Here is a 24450-nt window from a genome sequence, read left to right as displayed (position 1 = left end):
CCTAATGGGTATAGTACACACTATCTGGGTGATGGGCACACTTCTAACTTTGACTCAAACTGTACAAAAGCAATTTATGTAGCCAAAACATTTGTATCCCTGTAACATTCTGAAATTAAAAAAGTATCATTAAAGGATGGGCCATTTCCTCAAGTTGAACAAAATGCTGGCACAAGGTTACAGACACTCAAGCAGATGTCTTTGGAATAAATGAGTGTCAACTAGAAACTCCACACGCTGACTTTGAGGAGATCACCCAAGATCATTACCACAGTGTGAACTTTCACAGCACAGAGAACTGGCCACTCACTGGTGTTATTTTAACCAAAGTGTTTCCTGTGACTGAGCACAAGTAGCTACTAAGCCATAAAACCATGTAGTCAATGCTTACAAAAATACATCTTTATTGTGTTCTAATGTTCTTGCATTAGACATATACCTAGTTATGTAAACTTAGTCTTCATGTTAAACATAAATTAAACACAAAAATTATAAACAATTCAGCAAAACTGCCAGAAAATCCTTCCAAGCCATGAATCCTTACTGAAAACTGTCTGGTGGGGGCATGTGGTCCACACACATAGTCCCAGATACTGGAGGGACTGCAGAGGAGGATCGCTTGAGCCCTGGAGTTTGAGAATTCAAGACCAGCCTGGACAATATGGCATATGTATGGTGAGATGATGAAATTGTCTTAAACCATAACACTTTGAAAACTGTTAGCTGTAGCCAAATGTACATGTTGAAAGCAGCAATAAAAGCAAATAAAAGCATAAGTGATACAGACTAAAAACTACGGGTCTCACCACATACAGTGAATTGGGCAAGTCAGACAACTTGATCTGACCCTTCAGCAGAGTCTCACTGTTGAATGAAAAAGATCAGGGACTCCACCAACCAGTTACAGGTTAAATTCACAAGCAATGGCAGGGGATGCCTCAGAGAACAAGTCCCATGACTTCAGAACACAAATTTTAGAGGATCTGAAGATGAGGAAAAAAATTCACTTTCCCCTCAAAGATTACTACACACAGCAAAGGACTGAGCTGTGTCCTGAATATTCCCAACTCTAGTGAGACATATACTAAAAAAAACCCCCTAGAAGACTCCGGCTGAGTTTGGGAATGGTTTGAATGTTACCCTGGAGAGAGTATGTTATTGCAGCTAAAATACCCAACTAGCGTACGGCCTGACCTGTTTCTCTTACAGGATTTGAGATCTAAATCTGTCAGAGGCCCAGAGTGCTACACACTCCCCTTTCAGGGCACAAACCCAAGAGGATCCTGTCATCCCTGTGCCTCCCACGGCCTTCTGAGAGGCAGGGGTGATTCCCACAGTTTGTGAGAGGGTCTGAGACTGCACTGGTTCCACATCCCAGAGGGCCAGGGCCAAGCCCAACCCCAGTGGTTCCTGTTCCTAGAAGGACACTGCTCCATCCTAGCAGCTCAGAAATTCAAAGGACAGCACCTCTTGTCATGGAGCTGAGGGATAGTCTGTGGACTGCTGCCACCATCTCCAAAAGGTGTGTGAGGCAGGTGGCTCAGTTCCGTGACTCTGAGGCTGTGGGACTGCGGACGGTGGACATGAGATGCGACTTATAGGTCTTGCTCAGGCCTGTCATCCAGAACTTCAACAGCTTGACATTGTCTTCCTCAGATGCACCAAGGATGCTGAGGAGCTTCTGAGTGTCCTCTTTGGGCCGACTGTCCACCTTGGTGAATTTGAAAAGGACCTTCACCTTGCTGTGGAAAACCAAAGACAAAGAATCAGACAGCAGAGGAACAGCCCCAAGAGTTCTCAGCACTGGCACACATGGCTTTGAGACAAGCAGGAATCAAATGTCGTGGCAGCTGGTGCCCACATGCTGCAGGAGCTCTCACTGGCCTGTCAACACTAACCCTGGGGAGTAAGCCTGGCAAGCCAAAACATTAAGAAGACTTTCTCTAAACACATGGAAGAAACTGGTTGCTCCTAAGCCTCCCTACATTATTTGCAATCAGGACAATGTCTGGCTAAATGCGACAGAAAAGTTACCAAGAATCAAGGCCAGAAGAAATAAAGTAAGATTTAAAATAAAGGGAGGACATATTATGGGGCTTTCAGATTTTAAAAGTTAATTAATACTCTGGTTTCTCTTCAGATCATATAAATCTTTCACCCTTTAAAAGTTAAAGGGTGAACTTTAAAGTAGCAAAGTACAGAGCTTCACTTATGAACCTCATTTGTGTACTCAGAGTTTGCGTACTTGTGACCTTTGGTATCTCTTAGAGCTGGGCACTGGGCATTGAGCACTACCCACCGCCCACAGAGCAGGTGCCTGGGCAGGAGACACAGGTCACCTCAGAGTTACCCATGCTAGTTAAGTGGTAGAGCTGGTCTGGCGCCCAAGTCTCAGCCTCTACTCTAACTGCCTCCCTCAGTGGCCAGCGCTGGTCTTCTTTTGGAAATAGCTTCTGATTTTTCTCAGCAGAATGTGCCGCCGTCATTGGTTAGGAAGCACAGCAGGGCCTCAAGCTGAGGCGGTGGGCCCTTACTTCATCCACTCCTCCTTGAGGCAGACTAGGCACTGGTCGACCACATCCACAGATAGATTCTGGTTGGTCAAAGCTGCTTCAATCTTATTCAGGATGGTGGGGCCAACTGCGAAAAGGGGTGGAGGGAAGCAGGGGTGTCAGCACCAGGCAAGGAGACCCCGCCCTGTGCCTCCTGAGGAAAGGCAGCCGCGCTCAGAGGCACCCACCTCGGTCTGCAGCGACAGGGCTCCCACTGGTCACCACAAACTCATACTTGCTCAGAGGCTGCTCATCCTCACAGCCGACCGGGTGCAGCGCGGAGCGGGCGGCCGCATGGACCTCCACGATGACAGCAAACTCTGCGGCCACACGAGACACACCATCTTGTTCTGCACGCGCCTCACCCCCTAAACAAGCCCACCTGAGTCCACCTCCAGATCACTTCCCATCAACTAGGAAACACTACCAGGCACAAGACCTCTGAGAGTAATGGTTTGGTATTTAAAACCTTTTGCAGTTTATTTGTGAATACAGTTAAGGATCACCTTGTGCCTCTTTTAAACTGGTGATTTATCATACTGCAATAGTCACCAATTACTTTATATACATCCCTTCACTTCACAAGAAGTAACCCAATGAAGATGGTCCCATTATTACCCCCATTTTACAGATGCGGAGATAGAACCAGAGAAGTAACATGCTCAAGGTCACACAGCTAGTAGTTGTAAGGACTTCAAGTCTCTCTGAAACCAGAGCCTGTGTTCCTCACACTACCCAGGAAAAAGGCAGTGCCACGCAGGGAGGCTGTATCACAGCCCGGGTGCTGAACGGGGTCTGCTGAACGGGGTCTACCCCTCACAGATGTGCTCAGGGAAGTCACTAATTTGCCAGGAGGCTGACTCCTGGACATTCCTGACCAAAGGTGAGGGATGATCTGCCTCCCAGTTCTTTGTGGCAGAGGCACAAGCCCCAGTGGCACCAGTGAGTGTCAGAGGAAATCCCAGGCTCACAGAAGGAGGAGAGGACTAGAGAGGATGAGGAAGCAGAATGGGCAGGAAGAGAACAGAGGGGCTGGCCAGGCCCACGACTCAACCAGAGCCCAGCCAGCCTCCTGTGGCACTGACTTATCATGACGATGATAAGGGCCCCCAGTGACCACATGTGTTGTTCTCAGTGGACACATGCCCTCCCACCCCCAACACTGTGACCTGTGACCTGCTGAGAACCAAAACCTCTGCAAGATACATTCCCTCTCAAGCTGTCCCATCGAACCCTGCCTTGTGAAGACAGCCATGGGACAGGCTGGTTCTCTAACGAGGCTCCTGCCTCTGAGGCCAGCAAGCCACATTCTCAAACCCATAATTAAGATCCCGTTCCACTCAGGGCCCTGACGTGCAAGACTCTCTGCCCTGAGAGGCCTGCAGCCTGTGGCGGCACGCACCTGAGGACAGCACGTGGGGGGGGATCTGCACGTGTGGGCTGAGCCCCAGGAAGTTGCAGCGATATGCTTCCTCATACTGGCTGCTGTACGGGATGACGCGCACACAGCCCACTGGCAGCATGGTCTGAGGACAGAGCGACACAGCCTGGTCTGTGTCTGTCACCCAAACCCACATGCCCCTGCAGCCCAGTCCAAAGCCTCCCTCCTCCCAGAGGCATCCCTCAGCCCATAGGGTGGTGTCCACACCAGGGCCCCAACTCTTGTGCTGCCCATGAGCCACACATCAATTCCCGCTGCCTTTGCTTTGCGAAATTAACTCTCATTCTGTGCTTTCTCAGAGGTGTTTGTCCTTCTCCATCCCATAGAAAGAAAACTTTCTGTAGACACTGTCACATTCATCTTTGTTCCCTCACAGGCTTCAGCAGTCAGCAGGCATGTATACACCTTCAGATAATTCTGATGACAGCACCGTCACCAGACCAGACCTGAACTCGGCACCCACCGACCTCCCGCAGAGACAGTGGGCTATGCCTGCAGTCCACCCCTACTCATGGGGACGCCCACGCAGGGGAAGGCATGGCACCTACTGGGGCAGCTGGGAACCACTCCGATGGTTTCTTAGAGGGATTCGGAGATTGGAAGGGGTAGGGAGGGTAGTTAGTTATCGGTCTATGAGGACAGCACAGATTCCTCCATCAGGAATAAAAATCATCAACTGAATGGTCTGTGAAGCTAGTGAATGATGCCCCATGATCATATCAATGTACACAGCTATGATTTAATAAAAAAATAAAAATAAAAATAAAAATCATCAACTGGAACTTTCAGCAGTGAAGAAAAAAACCACAGTTCCTAAGATTCAGGCATGAGCCTCTCATGAGGTCCCACGCTGAGCAGTGGAAGCACCTTCACACCCACCTAAAGCCAGCACCAGGCCAGTGCAGTCCTACAACACACGGGAAAGATGTTCTTACCCGAAGAACTTCAAAAGCTGAGTGGACAAGGTCCATGTCTCTGCTTTTCCAGATCACCTGATTCCCCATGAGAACGTGCCAGGCCAACATGCGGAAGGATGGGGCACCAAGAACCTGAAACAGAATGCAGTGCTTTCTGCATGATTAACAGAAAATATTTTTTTCTCTCCCCTTCAATGCAAGCTATAGTATTCCATTCACGTATTTAGTAATTTTCTGTATACAGCAAAGGAAGATGGGGTCAGGAAAGAGAAATCAATTGTTTTCCCAGTGAGGCTGGCTGACTTGCCCAGTGGAAATCCCCAGATCTGCACTTGAGATGCCAAAGCTCTTGCACCCCTGACATCTTTTTCTAACTTAAAAATTTTAAGCAAAAAAGTGTTAACTTTCTGAACATTTACCTTCCCTTTATAGACACTTTATTTTGCTGAACCATTTGAAAGAAAACTGAGGTCCCATGACGTGTCAGTACCTGGAAAAAGCTGGAGCTTCTCCTCCACACCCCAGATCTGACTCCATCGAGGAGACGGCCCAACACGACACACCTCATACAGAATCACATGCACGAGCCCAACACTCTGAATGTGTCTTTCTTTTGGGGGAGGGAGGCAGGGCTTTGCTCTGTCACACAGGCTGGAGGGCAGTAGCATCATCACAGGTCACCATAGCCTTGAACTCCTGGCCTCAAGCATCTTCTCACCACAGCCTCCCAAGTAGTTGGGACTATAGGTACATGCTTGGCTAATTTTTCTATTTTTGGGGAGATAGGGGTGTCTTGTCATGCCGATCTCCAATTTCTGGCTTCAAGTGATACTCCTACCTTGGCCTCCTAAAGTGCTGGGATTACATAGCTGAGCTATCATGCCCAGCCTGAGAATGTCCTTTAGAGCTGCTGTTCCTTTGGTCTAGGAGCCATTAAGGATAGTGTCTACTTTCAGTTACCATATCTTTATCTCTTACTTTAGAACAACCCCCTTCATTAACTCCCATGACATGAGGTCCAGCCTGTCGTCTCATGACTTCTAAGAAGCCAAACACAGCTTTGAAATAAAACCAATAAAACAAAACAGAGGCCACAATACCACATTTTACCAAACCCTAATACACTCAAAATAGTCTCACTTCTAGTGGAATTCAAGATTCTTTCCAACTTTACTCTACATAAACAATCAACAGGATGGTTTCAGCCAAATGCACAATTTTGATGGAATGAGGTTCCATCCAGAAGCCCCGTGGAGCATCTGCCATTAAATCAGTCTCACTGCACTTTCAAGAACAGAAATAGTTAACTATCTTCTGATAAAACAATGATCATTTTTAAAATAAATATGGAAAATATAAAAAGGGGACAACCTGCTCTTGTAATCAAGCAATCCCCTCCTCTCATCTGACCCAACACAGCCAAGGTCCTATTGTGGGGTTAGAGGGTGTTTTGTCTTCGGCACACACACCCCACCCCCCACCCTGGAGCCACCCTGAGCGTGCTGCACGCTCCATTTCTCCCACAACCCATGGTCTGGATACACCATAGCCAGCACAGTTGGACATGCAGGTTGTTCCACCACTTTTAATCTGCATGCAAACTGACAGGGTGGTTCAATCCTGTCAGGAGGTTCTAGAAGATTAAGAGGACCAGGGAATGCCAACCATCTGGGCCTTTCCTGGAAGACACCTACGTTGTCACTAAGAGGGGGAGCACTCATCCTGTGGCCCTGCTGGGCTTTGAAGATAACGGCCCAAAGACAGACTGTGCTAAATGGGGAGGGCTGCCCTCCTGGTGTGCTCTGCCCTCAGGCCACTCACCTGCCTCATGTGCCGCAGGGACTTGAAGACCGGTGGCTTCCGGGGCTGCCACCCACCCCGGCTAGAGAGTGAGGAGGAGCCTGCTGTGCACGGGGTCAGCTCCCGCCCTTCCACACCCTCAGGCAACACAGGGACTTTCTCCTCTTCTTCAGCCTCAGAGTTATCCCAGCTTTCTGATTCCTCTTCTAAGTCTGCAAGACGCGTGACAAAGGCAGTTACAGAACATGCTGCCCCTCGGAGGCAACAATGTCTTTGTGTGACTTCAGCCCAAAGCCAACCAGCGCCTGACTCGGCTTGGGCAGCCACCTGTGCTGCCTGTTGCTCTGGGAGCCCCGAGTGGGTGGGGAGGGTCAGCGTCTGCCAACTTGGGACAACATAGTGAGCCTTAGGAGCACCTACTTAAGGCCCACAGGCCATTCGCTGTTGCCAACACTGCTACTGCTGGACAGTGTGTGCGTGTCCAGTTAACACACCCTGTTCAGCACTGCTCTCAGGAGCCCACGTGTCACCTCGTTTAATCTTCTCCATCATCCTGATGTCAGCACCACTGTCCCCATTCCACAGAAGAAGAAATGTCACCCCCGTGAGCCTTTATGGCAGCCCTCATAAACAACCACATCTCCATTTTATGCCACGAGACCCACAGGGCAGGGCGTGCCTGAAGAGCACAGCCAGGACTTGGAACCAGGGCTGGTTGACTCTTAAGGGCTGTGCCCTGAACCTGGCTGGTGTCCAGCTCCTCTGTGCCCACAGTGCAGCTTGAAACAACACGGTGCTGTGTCCCGTGTGTGCAGCACTTATAACGGCTTCTCCAGGCTTTGCTCTGTGCCAGGCAACCTGACCAAGACACTGCCCCTGCCACAGGCACCAGCATGAACACTCATGATTGGCACAATAGGAAATGGTCCTAGGGCTGCAAGATGCAGAGACAGCCTCAGGGTGCCTGTTCTCTGAGCAAGCTGCTGTTGTTGAAACCTTGCTCAGGAAAGCTGCCATGAGTGTACACGTGAACAAGTCAAGCACTTGCCTGCAGGAGCACCCCTGAGACAAACACAGCTGTCCAGATGGTCAGTCATTTGCAATATGAAGATCAAGAAGCATTACTAGTGACAAAGTGCACATGTGTCACGGGTCTGTGTGCTCACCCACTGCTGGAACCATGGACCCAGAACACTGAAGATCAATTAGCCCTGGCAGATGCTCAGCAGAACAGAGACCAGAGGTCCTGGCAGGGGTAAGTTGCACCAGCATCCCTAGGAAGTTTGCTGAATACATCAGGGCTCTGTCCCTGATGTGGAGGACATCGGAAACCCAGGGAAGGCCTGGGAGGTGGGGAGAGCACTGCTCTCAATGCAAAGCTTGGGCCTGACTGAAAACAGAACACTTTAGCTTCACTAAAGAGATGACCTCCATGGCCAACCACTTGGCTATCCTTATAAAACAGAAACCATCAGCCAATTCTTTCCACAAACAATCCAACTGTGGATTTTACCAGCTTGCCTGGGGAATAGATTCTTTCACTTGACTGTCAAAGGAAATGGGATGGGAACTCACAAACACACCAAAACCAGTGGCAAACTGTCACAAAGACACTCTCTGGGTTTATTCAGAGCCATGTTTCCCTTTCCACCAGGAAAGCAGCTGGTGGGCCCCGAGGGCCACCATGGACAGAGGCCCCAGCAGCAGCACCCCAGCCTCACCAGCAAGTTTCTCCATCTGGACCAAGGTGTCTTCGGTCGGCGCACCCTCCAGAAGCTTCTCAGTCAGCCGGCTGCCACATGCTTTCAGGAGCCTAGAGAACGTAGTACCAGACACGAGCCTTCTTGCCAAAGGGAAAACCAAACCTGACACTTTCTACCTCAATCTAGCTACCAGTTTATAGAAAACATGGGTATAAAAGAAGCATAAAAGAACACATGAGTGGTGCCCGCCACCCCTATAAGGCCACACCAGCAAGATCCTGAATGCAGGTAATTCTGCAAGCCAAGTGACAAGGTCCCTCACTAAAAGCAAGGGAAAAAGGGGGGATGGGGCAGAAGGAAAATTATAGTCAACGGAGGCTTGGGATATGGCTCTGATTTTAACCCAAGAGGAAAATTTTCTTTCTTTTTTTTTTTTTTTTTTAACTTTTTGTAGGCTGGAGTGCAATGGCATCATCGTAGCTTACTGCAGCCTTGAATTCTTGGGCTCAAACAATCTTTCTGCTTCAGCTTCCCAAGTCCCGGCTAATTAAGATTTTTTTAAATAGAGACAAGGTCTCACTGTATTGCTCAGACTGGTATGGAAATGCTGGGCTCAAGTCATGCACCTGCCTCCACCTCCAGAGTGCTGGATGACAGCGGCCAGCACTGGGTTTGGATGTGAGAGCCTAGATTTCAAGCTAAGGCTGCAAAGGAATTTGGGGAGAATTTGGAGGCAGAGACTCTAGAAGTAGTGAATATATTCTGCAGTGAGAGGAAGAGAAACAGCTTGCAACCAAAAGACAGACTGTGGTTCTCAAACACATCCAAAAGTTCACTCATCTCTCTTCGCCTGGCTTAGGCTTGGTGACATGGCACACTTTTACCAAACAGGGAGTGCTGGAAGTGACAGCATGTATCTCCTGAGCCCAGGCTGTAAGACCTGTGGATTCCACCTCATTCTCTCTCTTTTTTTCTAAGAAAACATCTTACACTCTGTTGCACAGGCTGAAGTGCCATGGCATCAACATAGCTTACTGCAGCCTCAGACTCCTAGCCTCAAGTGATCCTCCTGCCTCAGTCCCCTAAGTAGCTGGGTCTAGGTGTGCATCACCATACTCAGTTAATTTTGTTACATCTTTTGTAGAGATGAGGGGTCTCAAATCCTGGCCTCCAGCAATCCTCCCACCTTTGCTGCCTAAAATGCTAAGATTACAGGCATGAGCCACCAAGGCCAGCCCTCCCTTACTCTCTTAGCTCACCCCGGGGAAGCCAGTTCCAGGTCCATATGGCAAGCTGAGGCCTCCTGCCTAGAGCCAGCCATGGAAGGTAAGCAGCCTTTCAGTCATACCTCAACTGACTGAGCCCTAGCTGACAAAGACACTCTTAGATCCTGAGCCAGAACCACTCAGCTAAGCCACCTCTGACTTCTTGACCTATGGCAACTGAGATAAATGTTTTACTGTTGATTTTAAAAAGGGAGGAGATAACTGGTCTCGTATACAAACTTTGGGCTGAAGCTCGACGCAGAGGCACCTGAGCAGGCTCAGACAAGGACTGTCTTTCCACATCGTGGACGGGCTCCCCCACATGTCATGACTGTTCTTACTCTAACATCTGCTAAAAGGCCTGGGATATTGTTACCAAGCAAAAGAGGTGTGAAGACAAGCCCACAAGTTGTCGTCACTAGTCAGCGATGTCAGTGAGCGGGCAGCATTGCCATTCCTCTGGTGCAGGAATGGAGTGAAGGCTGTGTTCATCCTCTGGGCACGCTGGGGGCATCCAAACTGCTCTGCCTCAAACACCTGAAATGCAGAGGGAAGGGCAGCCTTTTTAACAAAGTCGGATCCACAGGCAGTCCAACCCAGCTCATCCACAGCAAACTTCACAAATCTGACCCCCAAGAGCTCTGTCCTGCTCTGCTCTCATGATACAGAACACAGCAAGTCTAGTCTGACAGTTGCAAACACTGTGGATTTGCCTTCCAGGCTAGGCTGGGGGCCACCTGAAACAGGAATTGGTCAAGAGTCTTCTGTCCACTCTCCTGTGGGTGACTCCTTAGGTGCTTGAGGGGATGCAAGCTGCAGGCCTATGGAAGTGGCCATCAGCACTGTGTTTCTAGGTCCCCCCCTTCCAAGCCCGCTGCTCAGACCCTGGGGTGAGGGACATGTGACTAGCTCCAGCCAATAGGGGTGCCAATAGGCGAAACAAGGCCCCAGGCACCCCATGGTCTGAAGAAGCAATGTTTCAACATGGCCACTGCTCTGCCCGCGGGTGACAACAGTGAACTGGCGCCCTGCCCTGCAGCAGCACACGGGGCAGGAGCAGGAAATGGGCCCTGCAGAGTGATGCTGCTGAGATGCGACAGTTGTCACTGGAGCGTGACCTGGCTTATCCTGAGACACAGTGCCACAGCCAGAGGTCTACGTTAGGTGGTTGGTCTCAACAAGATTAACAGTCTTCAGACGAAGGTCAGAGGAAGCACAGACATCAGGGCAGAACCAAGCTTCTGACGCCAGAGTGGAACAAGACAACTAAGGCAGGAGAGGCCAGGGCAGCAGACTGGGAGGGGCAGAGCGGCCTGGGCCCCAGCCCCACCCTTGGCACAGAGACACCCCAAGGTATGAGGCTCCCGCTGTGGTGCCTTGCGGTCGGAGAGCACCTTGAGTGCCTTGCTCTGGAGCTCATCAATGATGCCCCGGACCTTCCCCAGCAGGAAGGGCCAGGAGTTGATGAGATAGATCCGGTCCATCATTATGGCGATGATGCTGTACCAGCGCTGGAAACCCCTGGCCAGGCTGTCCTTGATGAAGAAGGTGTGGCTGAACACAAAGCCATGCTGCTCGTCTCCAAAGAAGATGGGGCCCTCGCGGCCAGGGCAGACCTGGGGGATGACAGAGACTCAGCACAGCCCCTCTCCCATCAGCAAGGCCATGTCAAAGCCTCAGCTGGCTTTTCTTCCTGCAAGACTCAGCCAGTCTTGATTATGGGAAGAGTGGCAAAGGAGGGTGAAAGTGGGGGACTCTCCACTCTCTGCCCCTGTGGTCAAGCTTCCTAAAGACAACATTTGTCATCATGGAATGCAAGGGCCAGTAGAGGTTTGCTGCTTTTTTCTACCTTGAGCCGCAATAACTCCTTTACAAATACCACATCTCTCCTAGACTCTGAATTCTCTGTGACTGACAGAAACCTAAGACTTAAGACCTAAGCTTGGGAGTGGTTGCCACATAGTTTGGGAACAAATCGATCCATTTCTCAGCAGGCTCTAAGCAGTATGCGGCAATCACTGAGGCTGAGAATGAGCACTGAGACATTAAAAAAGGTGGCATTTGACACAGTGAACTATGACTCTTAGAAATATGCCCATCAGGAATGGACAAATAACAGAAGTTTGGTGCTTCAAGTGAATAGCTAGTCCTCACTCTCGAAACCACTGCATCCAACGCAACTTACTCTTCAAGTTCTGCACAACTGCAGCATCCCATCCCCTCTCAGTGAGGAAGAGGTATCCACCTTCCTCCCACAACCTGTGCTGCCTTTGGGGGTGCCTGGCAGTGTGTGAGCTCCCACAGAGACAGGTCCACAGCCACACACACATGCTCACCTCACAGCTCAGGCTCCGGACACAGGCCTGGCGGACAATGCTGAACAGCTGGGGGTGGTTGGGGTGCTGGTGACTGACATATTTAATCGAGGTCTCTTTATCATGGCTGATGTACCCTGGATGGCCTGCAGCAAGTGACCGGCAGCCCTGTGCCCCATAGGGAAAAGAAAATTAGTTGGGAAGCAGGTAACAACTGTCCAGTGCTTATGCAAATCTTGACTTAGAAAACTCTATTTTTGTGTAAAAACAACTGGCTTTTAGGTTTATATTTATCTGAGGATTTAAATGTTTCCTAAATAGGAAATCCAGGACACTAAGATCCCAGTGGTTGCAGAGGACAGAACAGGCCTTACTAGCTGAGCCCCCCACAGTAGGTTTCATAACAAGAGTTCCATGCGTTTACCTCATCCTACCTGAGGTTGTCAGCCTGTGAGGGAATCACAGAAGACAAAGTGAGGCTGAGATGGGAGGCAGCAATCCCAGGGCACAGGGCTGGCAAGGGGCATACACTGTATTTGACCTACTTTTCCGGATGATTCATCACCCCCCACCTCATGCCTCTGTCCTCAGTTTTGAACACCTGCAGAGCCTCAGGAAGACCCGGCGGCCAGCCCTCCCTGAGACACAGAACTCTTCCTACAGAAACCCCAACCCTGGCTCAAGGCCTCCCTTCCCTCCTGCTCTCACCGCCCTGGTCTTAGGTGCCCCTCAACTTCTGTCCCGTCATCCCTCATAGCTGATCCCAGCTGCAGATAAATCTCTCACATGCCTGCTTCTCAATAGAGCCTGACAAATGAGGTAGGCTTGTCTGTACCTGCTGGCAGGTCCGATGCCCAGCCCTGGTTCTGAGTACTGACTCAGGCCCTCTGCACAAAGCAGCTGCCCGTTAGAGGAAACACATTAACTTCCCAGAGCTCAAAGTGGAACCTTGGAGATCCACAAGGAGGAAATTCCCAGAAGCACCGGGCTGCGGAGACCCCTACCCAGCACGGGCTGTGGCATGAATACACAGAGTAGGTTAAAAAGGCTAAAGTCAGGGTGAACGGGAAAAGCCAAATGGGCTCAGAGAAGCACATGCTAGCCACGGAACTCCCCAGGGAGCTATGTCAGCCCTGAAGCCCTCAACCCTAGCTCATGGGACTGTAGGACCTCCCATCCACCCCACGCTTCCCACAAGAGAACAAAACATCCTTGAGACCCCAGAAACACTTGCCTCACACATGTCTGACTTTTTGGGCCCAGGGCTGCTGGACTCGGCGCTGGCCCCTTCCGCTGGGCTGTGTGCGCGAATCCGACTGCTCATCTGAATGCCGCCTTCCTCCTCCTCACCCTGCTCTCCCTGGCCAGGGCTGTCCCTGTTCCCGGCACCTTGAGGAAGTGGGGCATGCAGGACCTCAGTGCAGAAGAGAGTACGGGGTCCATGGAGCTCGCAGAAGTGACACAAAGCAACAATGGCATTCATGGTACCTGGAAACAGCAAAGCCTGAGGATCAGGAAGGTAGACATGTCAGCTGGCAGCACCTGTTCACCCTGTGAGATCTCCCCCGCACCTCTGGGGCAAAAGGGGCTCCTGGGAGTTGGCAGTAGTTGTCCCACTCACCCCAAGAGTGGTGTGGGACACCCACTCTGCACCGATGCTACCCTGGGCCTAGGAGAGCCCAGAGGAAGACAGGTAGGGTCCCTGTGCAGGGGCAGTCCTGGCATACAGAATGGAGAATGTGAGCGGTAAGCATATACAAAACCTTTGGACGCAACTATGCTGGAACCTGAGGACAATGAAATAGAAGATGCTTCCTTGGGTAACAAAACAGCAAAACATGGCAAACCCCATTGAAGCAACAAAAATAAAAGGCCAAGGGTTCTTTAGAGAGGTCCCTTCACTGGGTACACATCTCCTGGGCCCTTCTGCCTGCAGGGCAAAGCTTCAGGCGTGGTGAGCTACCTTGGTGCCATGAGCTGCCCTCACACAGCCTGGCTCCTAGGAGGGGACTAGAGGGACCAATGTTGCTGCTGGGGGGTGTTGGATCAGAGCATCAGGGCACAGGCAGACAGAACGAGATGAAATGCACTAACTCTAGTTGTGACACCTGTGATGTGTTCTGACCACCTCTGCTGCTCTCTGCGTGAGAGGCTGATCATATAGCCCCTTCCAGGCCATGGAAAGAAAGGCTATTTCAGAGACTAGAGAGGCTTTGGTGGGTTCAGGGGAGAGATAAGGGATAGGGATTTGACTTTAAAAGGCTCATTCAGGCCAAAGTGCAGAAAGCAGATGGCAGGGGGCCAGGTGGAAGTGGGAACGGTGCTCCTAAGGCCCAGCAGTGCTTCCAGAGAACTCAGACCCCCAGAGAAGAGGACCTGGCCCAGTGACAGCATGGAAGGCAGGCAGGGGAGTTCCAGGGTCACCCAGCAACCAGGTGAACAACACACTTTAACGGAATGTCACCCAGAAGGCAGAGACAATTGGCTCATAGCCCCGGCAGGGAAGGAAACCTGGTTGGTGCACATGATGGCAGGGCTGACCCTACAGGATGCTGTGCCAAGTAAAACAAGCCAGTCACAAAAAGGACAAACATGATCCCACTCACACGGAGTCACCAGAGCAGTCAAATGCAGAGAGACAGGAAGAATGGGGGCGGCAGGGACAGGGAGGGGAGAATATGAGCACCTGTTTAGCAGGGACAGTTTCCATGAGAGGTGTCCTTGGGGGGAGTGCCGCAGCCCCACCACAGTGTGATGTACTCAGTGACACAGGACTGTACATTTAGCAGTAGCTAAAGTGGAAAATTTTATGTGAAGTATATTTTTTCACAATTCATAAAAAAGGATAGAGTGGTCACCTACAGAGCAACACGGAGGCCACCAGTGACCTGAATAAGAGCATCTCTGATGGAGAAAAGGCTCAAGGGAATGAATCCAAACAACCCTTCTTAGAGTTTCTGTGGCAATGTGACAGGAATGGGCAGCACCTGGGGGGACATGGAGTCAAGGCAAGCATGGCCATAGCACAGCAGAGTGGACTTCACTCTCCACGCAGAAGGGGCAGATACACAGGCCTCTCTGGGGAAAACCAGGGGAGACTCTGAGGCTGGGGGCTTGGGCACTGGGTTCAGGCAAGCAGAGAAATGTTCTAGAAACAAGACCACAGGAACAAAGAAACAGCAGCAGGGACAGGTGCAGCCACAGCCTGACATATGACAGAGGTGGCCACGTGGCCAGCTGGAGGAGGGTCTGGAGTGCTAGGCTAAGATGACTGTGTGTCCTCCATACCATGCTGTCCAATACGGTGGCCACAGCCACGTGTGGCAACTTCAGTTTAAATTAACGAGGCAAAAGCTCAGCCCTTTTTCACTGACTGGTCACGTGTGGCAGGAGGCCACTGCACTGAACAGTGTGGATTCGAGGATCTCTCCGCCCTCAGAAAGCTCTATTGCATAGCCTCATTCCAGACAAAGAGGAAACATTTAAATTTTGAATGTTAAACCAAGTAGTGGACAGCAGCCAGGACGTTCTCTTTGGGGGACTTCCTTCCCCAATATGGAGTCAAAGGCTAGACATCTGTCCTTACCGCTGGAGGGCAGGGTGTGGAGATGACCATGCCGAGTGAGATGGCTAAAGACACCAAACCCAGGAGGAAGACGAGGCAGCAGCCAAGAGTGGACATGCAGGGTGGTGGCAGGTTCAGATGGTTCCCTGAACAGCCTCCAGGACCAGCTGTGCCTGGGCTGTCCCTAGCTGCTCCACCCCAGGCGTCCCCTACCAGAGGCTGTGTCTGGGGCCTGCTGCTCTGGCCTGCTCACTAACACCGTGACCCATCTGATAGTCTGCAATTGGCTTCTTGGCTGCCACAGCACCTGCCCTTCTGCTAAGCTAGGCTGGAGCTCGAGTGGTCATACTGGGAATGGCAGAGGCAGACAAAAGGTAGTTATGTGAAGAGAACGTTAGTAGGGCTGCTGGGAGCCAGTTTGGGGGACCAGAGAGGGAGATATAGGAGCTGGCAGGGTGTGGAGGGCCAGCGTCTACAGGTGTACCTGGGAGGGAGGCTGGAATGAGACAACGGGATATTTAGCTGAGAAACATGGAGGGCTCCATCAAGATTCTGGGTCAGGATCAGAGAGTGCGGGGGGGGGGTAATGTTGGAACACTCTGCCAACCTTCACCTGGCTTACTCCTCCTCACCACTAAGCTTCCACTGGCATGTCCCCTGTGTCCCCTCCATCCCCATCAGCCCCCCTCCCCAAGGTTAGAGCCTGTATTGACTGCGCTTCTCCTTTACACAAGAAGTCTCATAAAGGTGGAGACACTGCCCTATTAGCCGCTTATCCCACAGTATCAAGTTCCTGACACATAGGAGGCACCACATAAATGTGTGTTGAATAAATAAGTACATTTAGGAGTTCCCCACAGAGATGACAGTTGCTGCCACAGAAAATGGTGGTACCTAAACAGATGGGAGAGGCTCATGACCACGTCCATGAAAAAGGACAGATGGAGTCTAGGGGCATAGAACCCAAATGACCAGGGTTCAACGAAGAGGCCATGAGGCTCACCATGGTGAAGTGAAGGAAAATGACGGTTTAACAATCCATTGAGTAAAAGCAGACAAGGCGACCACTGATGGCACAGGTGGTGGAGGAAGGAGGAAAGGATCTCAGCACCCAAAGTAAAGGCAGAGACATTAACTCTGGAACAGGAGGCCCTGCCTTTGAGAGGCATAAAGGGAAGAGAAATCAGGTTTCTTCTAGCAAGACAGCCACATAACAGCAGTCCTTGGCCAAGTCTTACCCCATCTGCAGAACATCAACACCAACCTTATACTTCGCAGAATCATACTTCCACCTTCCTGCCCACAACAAACCATGTAAGGACCTTGCCCACAACAGCATTCACATGCGAAGACCTGATGTTTTACAGGTAAGAAAAAAAAAAAAAAACCCAGAGTTCTGTGAAGAGTAGTAGTCCTTGTAGCATGAAAAAAAATTTCAAGTAGCTTATAGCCAATCTCCAACTCTTGTCATCAAATTTCAGGTGAGGATGCGGAGAGTCCCTGGGGTTTTGAATGGCTTAGCAAACCTCTCACCTTTTGAGCACTAGCTGACAGCAACTGATAAAGGATCTCTTTAAATATAAACATATTATTTAAATACCTTTTGAAAATGTGAAATATCAAAAAAATATAAATTTCTGTTCTTTCCTATATCATGCCAACTTAGCCTTTCAACTGCAGGCCTAGAAGTTTCTATTCTTTCCTCCTCAAATGGGAAGGGGAAACCAGAGACGATGTTGCTAAGCTTCTTCCTAGCACCCAGGAATCCAGGATCAACAGACAATTACTTTTTTTTTTTTGAGACAGTTTCACTTTGTCACCCTCCGTAGAGTACCATGACATCATAGCTCACAGCAACCTCAAACCCCTGGGCTCAAGAGATCCTGTTGCCTCAGCCTCCTGAGTAGCTGGGACTACAGGCACCTGCCACAATGCCTGGTTATTTTTAGAGATGGGGTCTGGTTCTTATTCAGGCTGGTCTTGAGCTCCTGAGCTCAAATGATCCACCTGCCTTGACCTCCCAGAGTGCTAGTATTATAGGTGTGAGCCACCATGCCTGGCTGGACTGTTATTCTTATTGTTTTTAATAAAAAACACTTGTCTGAAAGTGTTCTGTATTTGGTTCTTGTCTCATGCCTGCCAGAGCCCCAGGCAGCCACTGGAAAGCAGAGGGATGCTAGCTCCTGAGTCACACAGTCCTCACCAGCCAGGGGATGTCAAACGTGTTAACCTCTCTGAATACCATACTCGAGCTGAGGCCTCCTGAGGTTGAGACCACTAGTGGGACCACAACTCTGGGCAGCATATTTGGTCAGGCCTTTATTCACTTTCCAATTCTTCTGTCTACCAGGAGTTTGCTGAAAAAAACAAACTGGTGTGAGTACGCCCAAGTCTTCCTTTCCAAAAAGCTTTCCAGAACGAAGGAAGCAGGAGTCTTGCCCCTTCATCACCATACTCAAGGCAAGTTTTTAAATCCCTTGATGAGGCAGAGTGCCTGTTCACGTCCCTTTCCCACACAGGCTGAGCCTCAGACCTGGACAGTGACATCTGCACTCCCCTTGGTTCCCTTGCCCTACCGCTCAGTGACCGCACCCCTCCACCCTATGGTCCCCTCACAGCAACATGGAAGATAACATGGGCCGCTAAGTAACACCGACTTAAAAATAAGTACGGTGTTATAAGGGATCTTGACGGGGCGGCTGTGGAGCTGCCGTGACTTAGACACCAACCTCATTAAATCAGCGCTGGGGTTCCAGCAAGTGCAAGGTGCAAGGTGCAAGGTGGAAAGTTCTGCTGGGGATTACAGCAGCTCAGACTCACGCTGAGGCTCTGGCTGGGTCTGCTGCCCACCTGGACCTCCGTTTACAGAGCTCCCGGACACATGACACTAGACAGCCAGCACACTGTCACCCGCCACTGTCAATTACTTTCAAAGTCAAGTCTAGGGCCTCCAGCAAGTTCCTCCTTGCTCCCTTGCAGGGAACCACCTTGGACCTCAATCCACAAGAAGCTGATCCCTGTCCTAAACATTCTTTCCAGACGGTGAGGACACGACAACCAATACCCCGCCGAACCGGAGAGAAGCAGCGCGTCGCCTCCCCGGAAAACACAGAGCTGGCCGCTGGACACAGAGGGCTCCCCAGTGGGCCCTCAGAATGCCGGCCCGAAGCACTGCCACTGCCGTAGTGAGAAGGCAGGCGGTCTCACGGCGACGTTAAATGAGCAAAGCAGTGACCTCGACGCAGGGTTCCAGCGCAGGCCACCGTCTTTATGCCTACAGTTTACAGACGCGCCCCTCTCCCTCCAACCTCAGGGTCTCGGCACCACCTTCCCGCTGACCCCGCACGCCTCGGACCGGCGCACCCCGAGCTTTCCGCTCCCCTGTCCCAGCAGCCCCGCCCGACTGCTCCCGGTGAGTCGTAGCCGCAGGCCAGGGGGCAGCAGGCCTGCTCCAGCGCCGCCACACTCACCCTCGGTCCCCGCGGTCTCCACAGCTTACAGTCCCGGAGCCCGCCCGAGGCGCGTGACTGAGCCGGGCCGTACCACTGCCCAGCCCTGTGGAGGGGGAGTGCGAGGCTGTCCGAGGAAGCCCTGCACTGCGAGGGCGGCGACTGGGGCCACTGACAGGGGCCGCGCCATGTCCCGCACACGGAAGACACAGCTGGAGTCCTGCATTTGGGTCTGGTGGGAACCGGGGCCGCAGCCGTCATCTCCCTCTCCCACCACTGACCCCCGTGGAGAAGTAAGGAATGGTTCAGACCGAACCGGCGCTGCGGAGGAAACCATTGCAGACGCGGGTGGGGTAGGGTGGGAACCCTACAATTTAAAAACGTTTAAAAAGAGATTTGGGGAGGGCGGCGCCTGTGGCTCAGTGAGTAGGGCATCGGCCCCACGTGCCGGGGGTGGCGGGTTCATGCCCCGGCCGAGGCCGAACTGCAACAACAAAAAAAAAATAGCCGGGCGTTGTGGCGGGCCCCGTAGTCCCAGCTACTCGGGAGGCTGAGACAGGAGAATCGCTTAAGCCCAAAAGCTTGGAGGCTGCTGTGAGCCGTGTGACGTCATGGCACTCTACCGAGGGCGGTAAAGTGAGACCCTGTCTCTACAAACAAAAAAGAGATTTGAGGAAAATACAGCTAGCCTAAGACTTGTCACACACAAGAAAAAATAAAGAGGAGAAACTTGTGAGGGTGTAACTTTCTTTTATTTCACCCGATTTTTTTTTATTGTTGGGGATTCATTGAGGGTACAATAAGCCAGTTACACTGATTGCAATTGTTAGGTAAAGTCCCTCTTGCAATCATGTCTTGCCCCCATAAAGTGTGACACACACTAAGGCCCCCCCCATAACCTTAATTGTCATTAATTGTCCTCATATCAAGATTGAGTACATAGGATTCATGCTTCTCCATTCTTGTGATGCTTTACTAAGAATAATGTCTTCCACTTCCATCCAGGTTAATACGAAGGATGTAAAGTCTCCATTTTTTTTAATGGCTGAATAGTATTCCATGGTATACATATAGACCTCCCATTCGATCCTGCAATCCCATTACTGGGCATCTACCCAGAAGGAAAAAAATCCTTTATCATAAGGACACTTGTACTAGACTGTTTATTGCAGCTCAATTTACAATCGCCAAAATGTGGAAACAGCCTAAATGCCCACCAACCCAGGAATGGATTCACCCCTGATTTTTAATAGCCATTGAACCTGTCTTCTCCCACGGTGGGAGGGCGGAAGTGCAGGCAGGTGCAGAGGGAGGCTGGACCCGACCTGGCTGTGGGCCGGGAGTGCGCATGCGCCAGAGCACCCCCTCGTTACCGCCCTCCTCCTCCCCTTCCTTTGTGCTCCTTCCAGGTTTTTAAGGAAAACATAAATCAATTACCGACTATCATATTATGGGTACAGGTGGGCCTCGTGATTGAGAACAGATGCGTTCCTGAGAACGTCGGATATGTGTCACTGGGATTCCTGATGAACAGCGCATACACGATAATAATAACACTACCGCAAAGGCTCATATACGCCATTAATAATAATACAGTATAATACTGTAATAATAAAACCTTTGTATCTTAATAAGTTACAGAAACTATTATGCTCTTTCTTTTAATTCAAGCAAACAAAACATAAAAACAAACTCATACAAAAACTTTGATGGGAGATGGAAATTTCAGAAAAGAATATTAAAGGTTAACATCCCCCTAACGTTGCATCCGTGTCTTGGTTCCTGGAAGGGGCATTTTGGAGACAGGAAGGTGGGCTAACATTAATTAGAAAGTGATGATGAAGACGGAGTGGGTGCTGGAGAATCAGGATTTGACTCTGTTGTGCAGGAGGGGGCAGCTTACTATTGAAGGAGGTTTCTTGAAAAAAGTATCTAGGGTTGTTTGTGCAGCCTTTTTTCCATTTCCATCATAAACAGCCCAGTTGCAGCTGATGATCTCACTAACCGTGCCATAACCCTTTGTAAACCCCTCAGTGTTAGGATCTTGACCCTTAAGCAGCATAGCAATACTGCTTCCATGAGATGAAAGCCTTCAGCTATTCTTTTGTCGTTTCTTGACTCTGGATCTTCTGATTTCTACCAGCTGTTTCTCTATCTTTGAGACTAACTGCAGGCCTAAAAGGGGTGCTGCACCAAGGAACTGCTTATGCCATGTGGGTTTGTTTACGCGCATGGAAGAAACAGATGCCCAAATTACTAATTTATTATTTAATCACAAATTACCCGTGAGAGCCTGTTCATAAGTACGGAACATCTGTAAATCAGGTTGCCTCTAACCCAGGGGCTGCCTGTATCCATAGCAGCATTATTCATAATAGCCCGGAAGTGGAAACAACACAAATCTGGGAGCTGGTGAAAGGATAGACCTAATGTGGTGTATTCATACCATGGCAGTCATAAAAAGAATGATGTGAACTTTACATGCTACAACATGGATGTAGCATGTTCTTTTCATTTGAAAGCATAAGTGAAAGAAGACTGACCAAGGACCACATGGTAAATGATTCTGTTAACGTGAAACGTTCAGAATAGGCACATCCATCAAGACAGAAAGTAGACTGGTGACGGCCAGGGGCTGGGGCTCGGGGAAGGCTGTGAGGAAATAGGGAGGGACTGCTAATGGGCATGTGGTTTCTTTCTGGGTGAGAAATGTTCTGTGATGGGTTGTGGCAATGACTACACAACTCTTGTCAAAGTACTGTAGAGGAAACTGAGCCCTGATCTTCAGCATAAATCTTGCTTCCTGCTTGAGAGACCTGGAGAATCAGGAGAATACCAGGTCAGATAACTGGCTTTGAAGGGAGGTGTGGTGATAACCAGGCCTAACAGTGATGGTGAAGGTTCTCTAAATTTCAAAGGTCTCTTGATGCTAGAGGCAGAGGTCTTGCTTAAGGTCTGAGATTTTGCAAAACAAATTGGAGACATTCTGTCTGACCCTTTCCGTATCCTCCCTCCCCCACTTTTAATGCTGATGTCTGATAAGTAACATTTAACTACTTTTTCCTGCTGTGGGATAATAAATACAGACCAAGGTTAACTCAGGAGGGCTCCTCCCAGAGTTCCTCAGTCCCCTGACACAAATTTGTGTCAAGCTTCTGTTCATTCCTCACACCAAGACCCCCTCACCTGGTGACCCCAAACCCCTTCAATGTACTAGAAATCACTGAATTGCATATTTTAAATGGTTGAAAGATAAAGCTATTAAAAGACAAAAAAGCCAGTAAGGCTGGGTGTCTGCCATGGAGCAAAGTGACACATAGTCGGGGAGCAGAATGTCAGACCTGGAGATGGGCAGCACCAGCAGGCACCAGAAGAAAAAGGAAAGAGAAAATGGCAGCCACTAGCCACATTTGGTTTTAAATTTAAGGTTAATTTAAATTCAATACACTTAAAACTTCACTTCTTGAGTCCTATCAGCCACACTGTAAGGGCTCGACTGGGGCAGGTGCCTACAGACTACCTTGTGGCACATAACAGACCCGACAGTCCCATCCTCACAAGTTCTGTTAGATAGCACTGCTCTGGAATAAACCCTAGCCCTGCTCTGTTCTTGCTACTTGTTTCTGGAAGCATAAGTTATTTTTCCATTTGGACCCTAGGTTTGTTCATTCCCCAGGATTAGTTTACTTTTGTTTCACACCACCCCTGATGTTACTGAGTCACCCTGGCATCCTCTGCCCCACTGATGTCTGTCTACCAGGTCCAAGTCAAAGGAATTAATTTTTGTCCCTGCTATAGGAAAAAGTGCATGGACTAGTGGGAGATTTACAGGTCTATATTCACATTCTGGCTTTCCCATTTACTCACCATATGGCCTTGGGCAAATTATTGAACTGTACATTGTCTTCCTCTTTTCCAAATTGTGGAAAATTCATACCTCACCAAGTTGTAAAAATAAGTGAAATAACAAATATTAAGGGCCTAATTCAGGGCCTGCTACATAGCGTGTGCTCAGTGAGTGTTACTCTCTGCTCCTACCCACTTCCTATTTCCCATTATGCTCCTTTGCTCCAGGTGCAGCCAAGACAGAGAGACAGCAGGTTCTCCTGGGAGTTCTGAGATGTAGAGGAACAGCTCATCAGTTGGGGAAGAATAATGTATGGGTAGGAGATGCGCAGGTTCTTTGCTTGGAAATTGCAGGCCAAGGTTCATGATTATCAAGCATCATAGTGTAAGTCCTTAGGATGTTAAATTACTTAAGAAAACAGGAAGTGCCTTATGTAAGGGTAGCAGGCTAGAAAATGCCCACAGGGAGTGTGACACTTGCCTCCAGACGCAGGAGGCTGGAAAAGCAGAGTGAGCTAAATTTGACAGGTACAACCACCTAGTACTTACCTCCATGGGATAAATAGTACTTCTGTTTTTGAGACCCAGAAAACCATTTCAGGCTAAGGAGCTTTTCAGCATTAGCCCTGTCACAATTTTTCTTTTCTTTTTTTTTTTTAGTTTATGTCTTTTATTAATTCACATATAATTACTTGCCTTCTGGTTTGTTGAAGCAGTAAGTAAGACAACATTTGCTACAATAACGTCTATCGAAGTGGCTGGCCATAAAAACTCCAGCACCACACTCATTTGAAGGACACTCTCAACGAAGGCAACTTATTTTCCCATTCTCATCAACCTTATAGCATTTCAGGACAGCCAGCTTAACCTTCTTTCTCTTTTGCTTCTTCTTCTTGGGAGTGGTATAAGATTTCTTCTTCCTTTCCTTAGCACCACCATGAAGTCTTAACACAAGATAAAGTGTGGACTCCTTTTGAATGCTGTAGTCAGGCGAAGTACATCCATCTTCCAGTTGCTTGCCAGCAAAAATGAGTCTTTGCTGATCAGGAGGAATTCCTTCCTTACCCTGGATCTTGGCCTTCACATTTTCTATCATATCCGAAGTTTCAACCTTGAAAGTGATGGTAAAAACCCGTAAGGGTTTTTACGAAAATCTGCATCTTGGTGGTGGTTCCACGGCAGATGGCGGATCGGAAAAGCCCTGTCACCATTTTTCTTTTGCTTATTTCTGAAATCCTGCACTACAGGACTCTATTTCACGATGGTGGTAATTTATACATATTACAACAGTGCAAAGAGACAGAAGCATGTGGTATTTTGCGGAGTTTTTTCCTGGGCACACTCTTGTGCTCGCCCACCCCGAGCTGTGTGCTTGCCGTTTCCCTGCACTGCAGGGCGGTTGTTCTCGGGTGAATTCCCACTGCTGCCGACGGGCTGCACCAGTTTCAAAGTCACTTTCAGACACAACAGCATTGAGCAGGACAGAGACAATTTATCCCAAGTTACTCTTGAAAAGAAGGAAGAATCTTTTTTCAAAAAAGAGCTGGAAGACTTGTCTTGTCTCACTGGCCAGAACTGCAAGGCAGGCCCACATTGA

The 24450-nt window shown here is 49.7% G+C and overlaps 1 protein-coding gene and 1 pseudogene across 5 annotated transcripts; both read right to left on the bottom strand.

Moving 5' to 3' along the window:
* Window positions 1-379: 379 nt before the first annotated feature.
* Window positions 380-19143, bottom strand: FLCN (folliculin). 5 transcript variants are annotated; one of them, XM_053563657.1, is made up of 12 exons: window positions 19029-19143; window positions 13228-13481; window positions 12015-12161; window positions 11073-11294; window positions 10055-10215; window positions 8432-8523; window positions 6732-6922; window positions 4929-5042; window positions 3955-4078; window positions 2741-2872; window positions 2535-2640; window positions 380-1742 (listed from the first exon to the last, which is right to left on the bottom strand). In XM_053563657.1, the coding sequence occupies exons 2-12, from the start codon at window positions 13474-13476 to the stop codon at window positions 1541-1543; spliced, it is 1740 nt and encodes a 579-aa protein (XP_053419632.1). In that variant the 5' UTR covers window positions 13477-13481; window positions 19029-19143; the 3' UTR covers window positions 380-1540. The 5 variants fall into 5 exon arrangements, 4 of the variants coding, with proteins under 4 accessions (XP_053419632.1, XP_053419631.1, XP_053419634.1 ...); XM_053563656.1 differs by having other exon boundaries at window positions 13228-13497; window positions 19029-19050; XM_053563659.1 differs by lacking the exon at window positions 19029-19143 and adding an exon at window positions 13615-14652 and having other exon boundaries at window positions 13228-13497.
* Window positions 19144-23541: 4398 nt separating this feature from the next.
* Window positions 23542-24013, bottom strand: LOC128566310 (ubiquitin-40S ribosomal protein S27a-like; annotated as a pseudogene).
* Between the last annotated feature and the right edge of the window lie 437 nt (window positions 24014-24450).

Source organism: Nycticebus coucang, chromosome 15, assembly GCF_027406575.1.
Source record: "Nycticebus coucang isolate mNycCou1 chromosome 15, mNycCou1.pri, whole genome shotgun sequence".
NCBI lineage: Eukaryota > Metazoa > Chordata > Mammalia > Primates > Lorisidae > Nycticebus > Nycticebus coucang.
The sequence above is the reverse complement of the archived record's forward strand: the minus strand, read 5'-3'. Positions and strand labels throughout refer to the sequence as shown.

What these genes read in the sequence shown, in the direction of transcription:
- FLCN (XM_053563657.1), bottom strand. Translation starts at nt 13,476, where the DNA reads ATGAATGCCATTGTTGCTTTGTGTCACTTCTGCGAGCTCCATGGACCC. An exon ending in AAAAGTCAGACATGTGTGAG is followed by an intron (nt 12,162 to 13,227) that starts GCAAGTGTTTCT and finishes TATGGGGCACAG; the next exon opens with GGCTGCCGGTCACTTGCTGC. An exon ending in CTCAAGGAGGAGTGGATGAA is followed by an intron (nt 1,743 to 2,534) that starts GTAAGGGCCCAC and finishes GGTTTTCCACAG; the next exon opens with CAAGGTGAAGGTCCTTTTCA.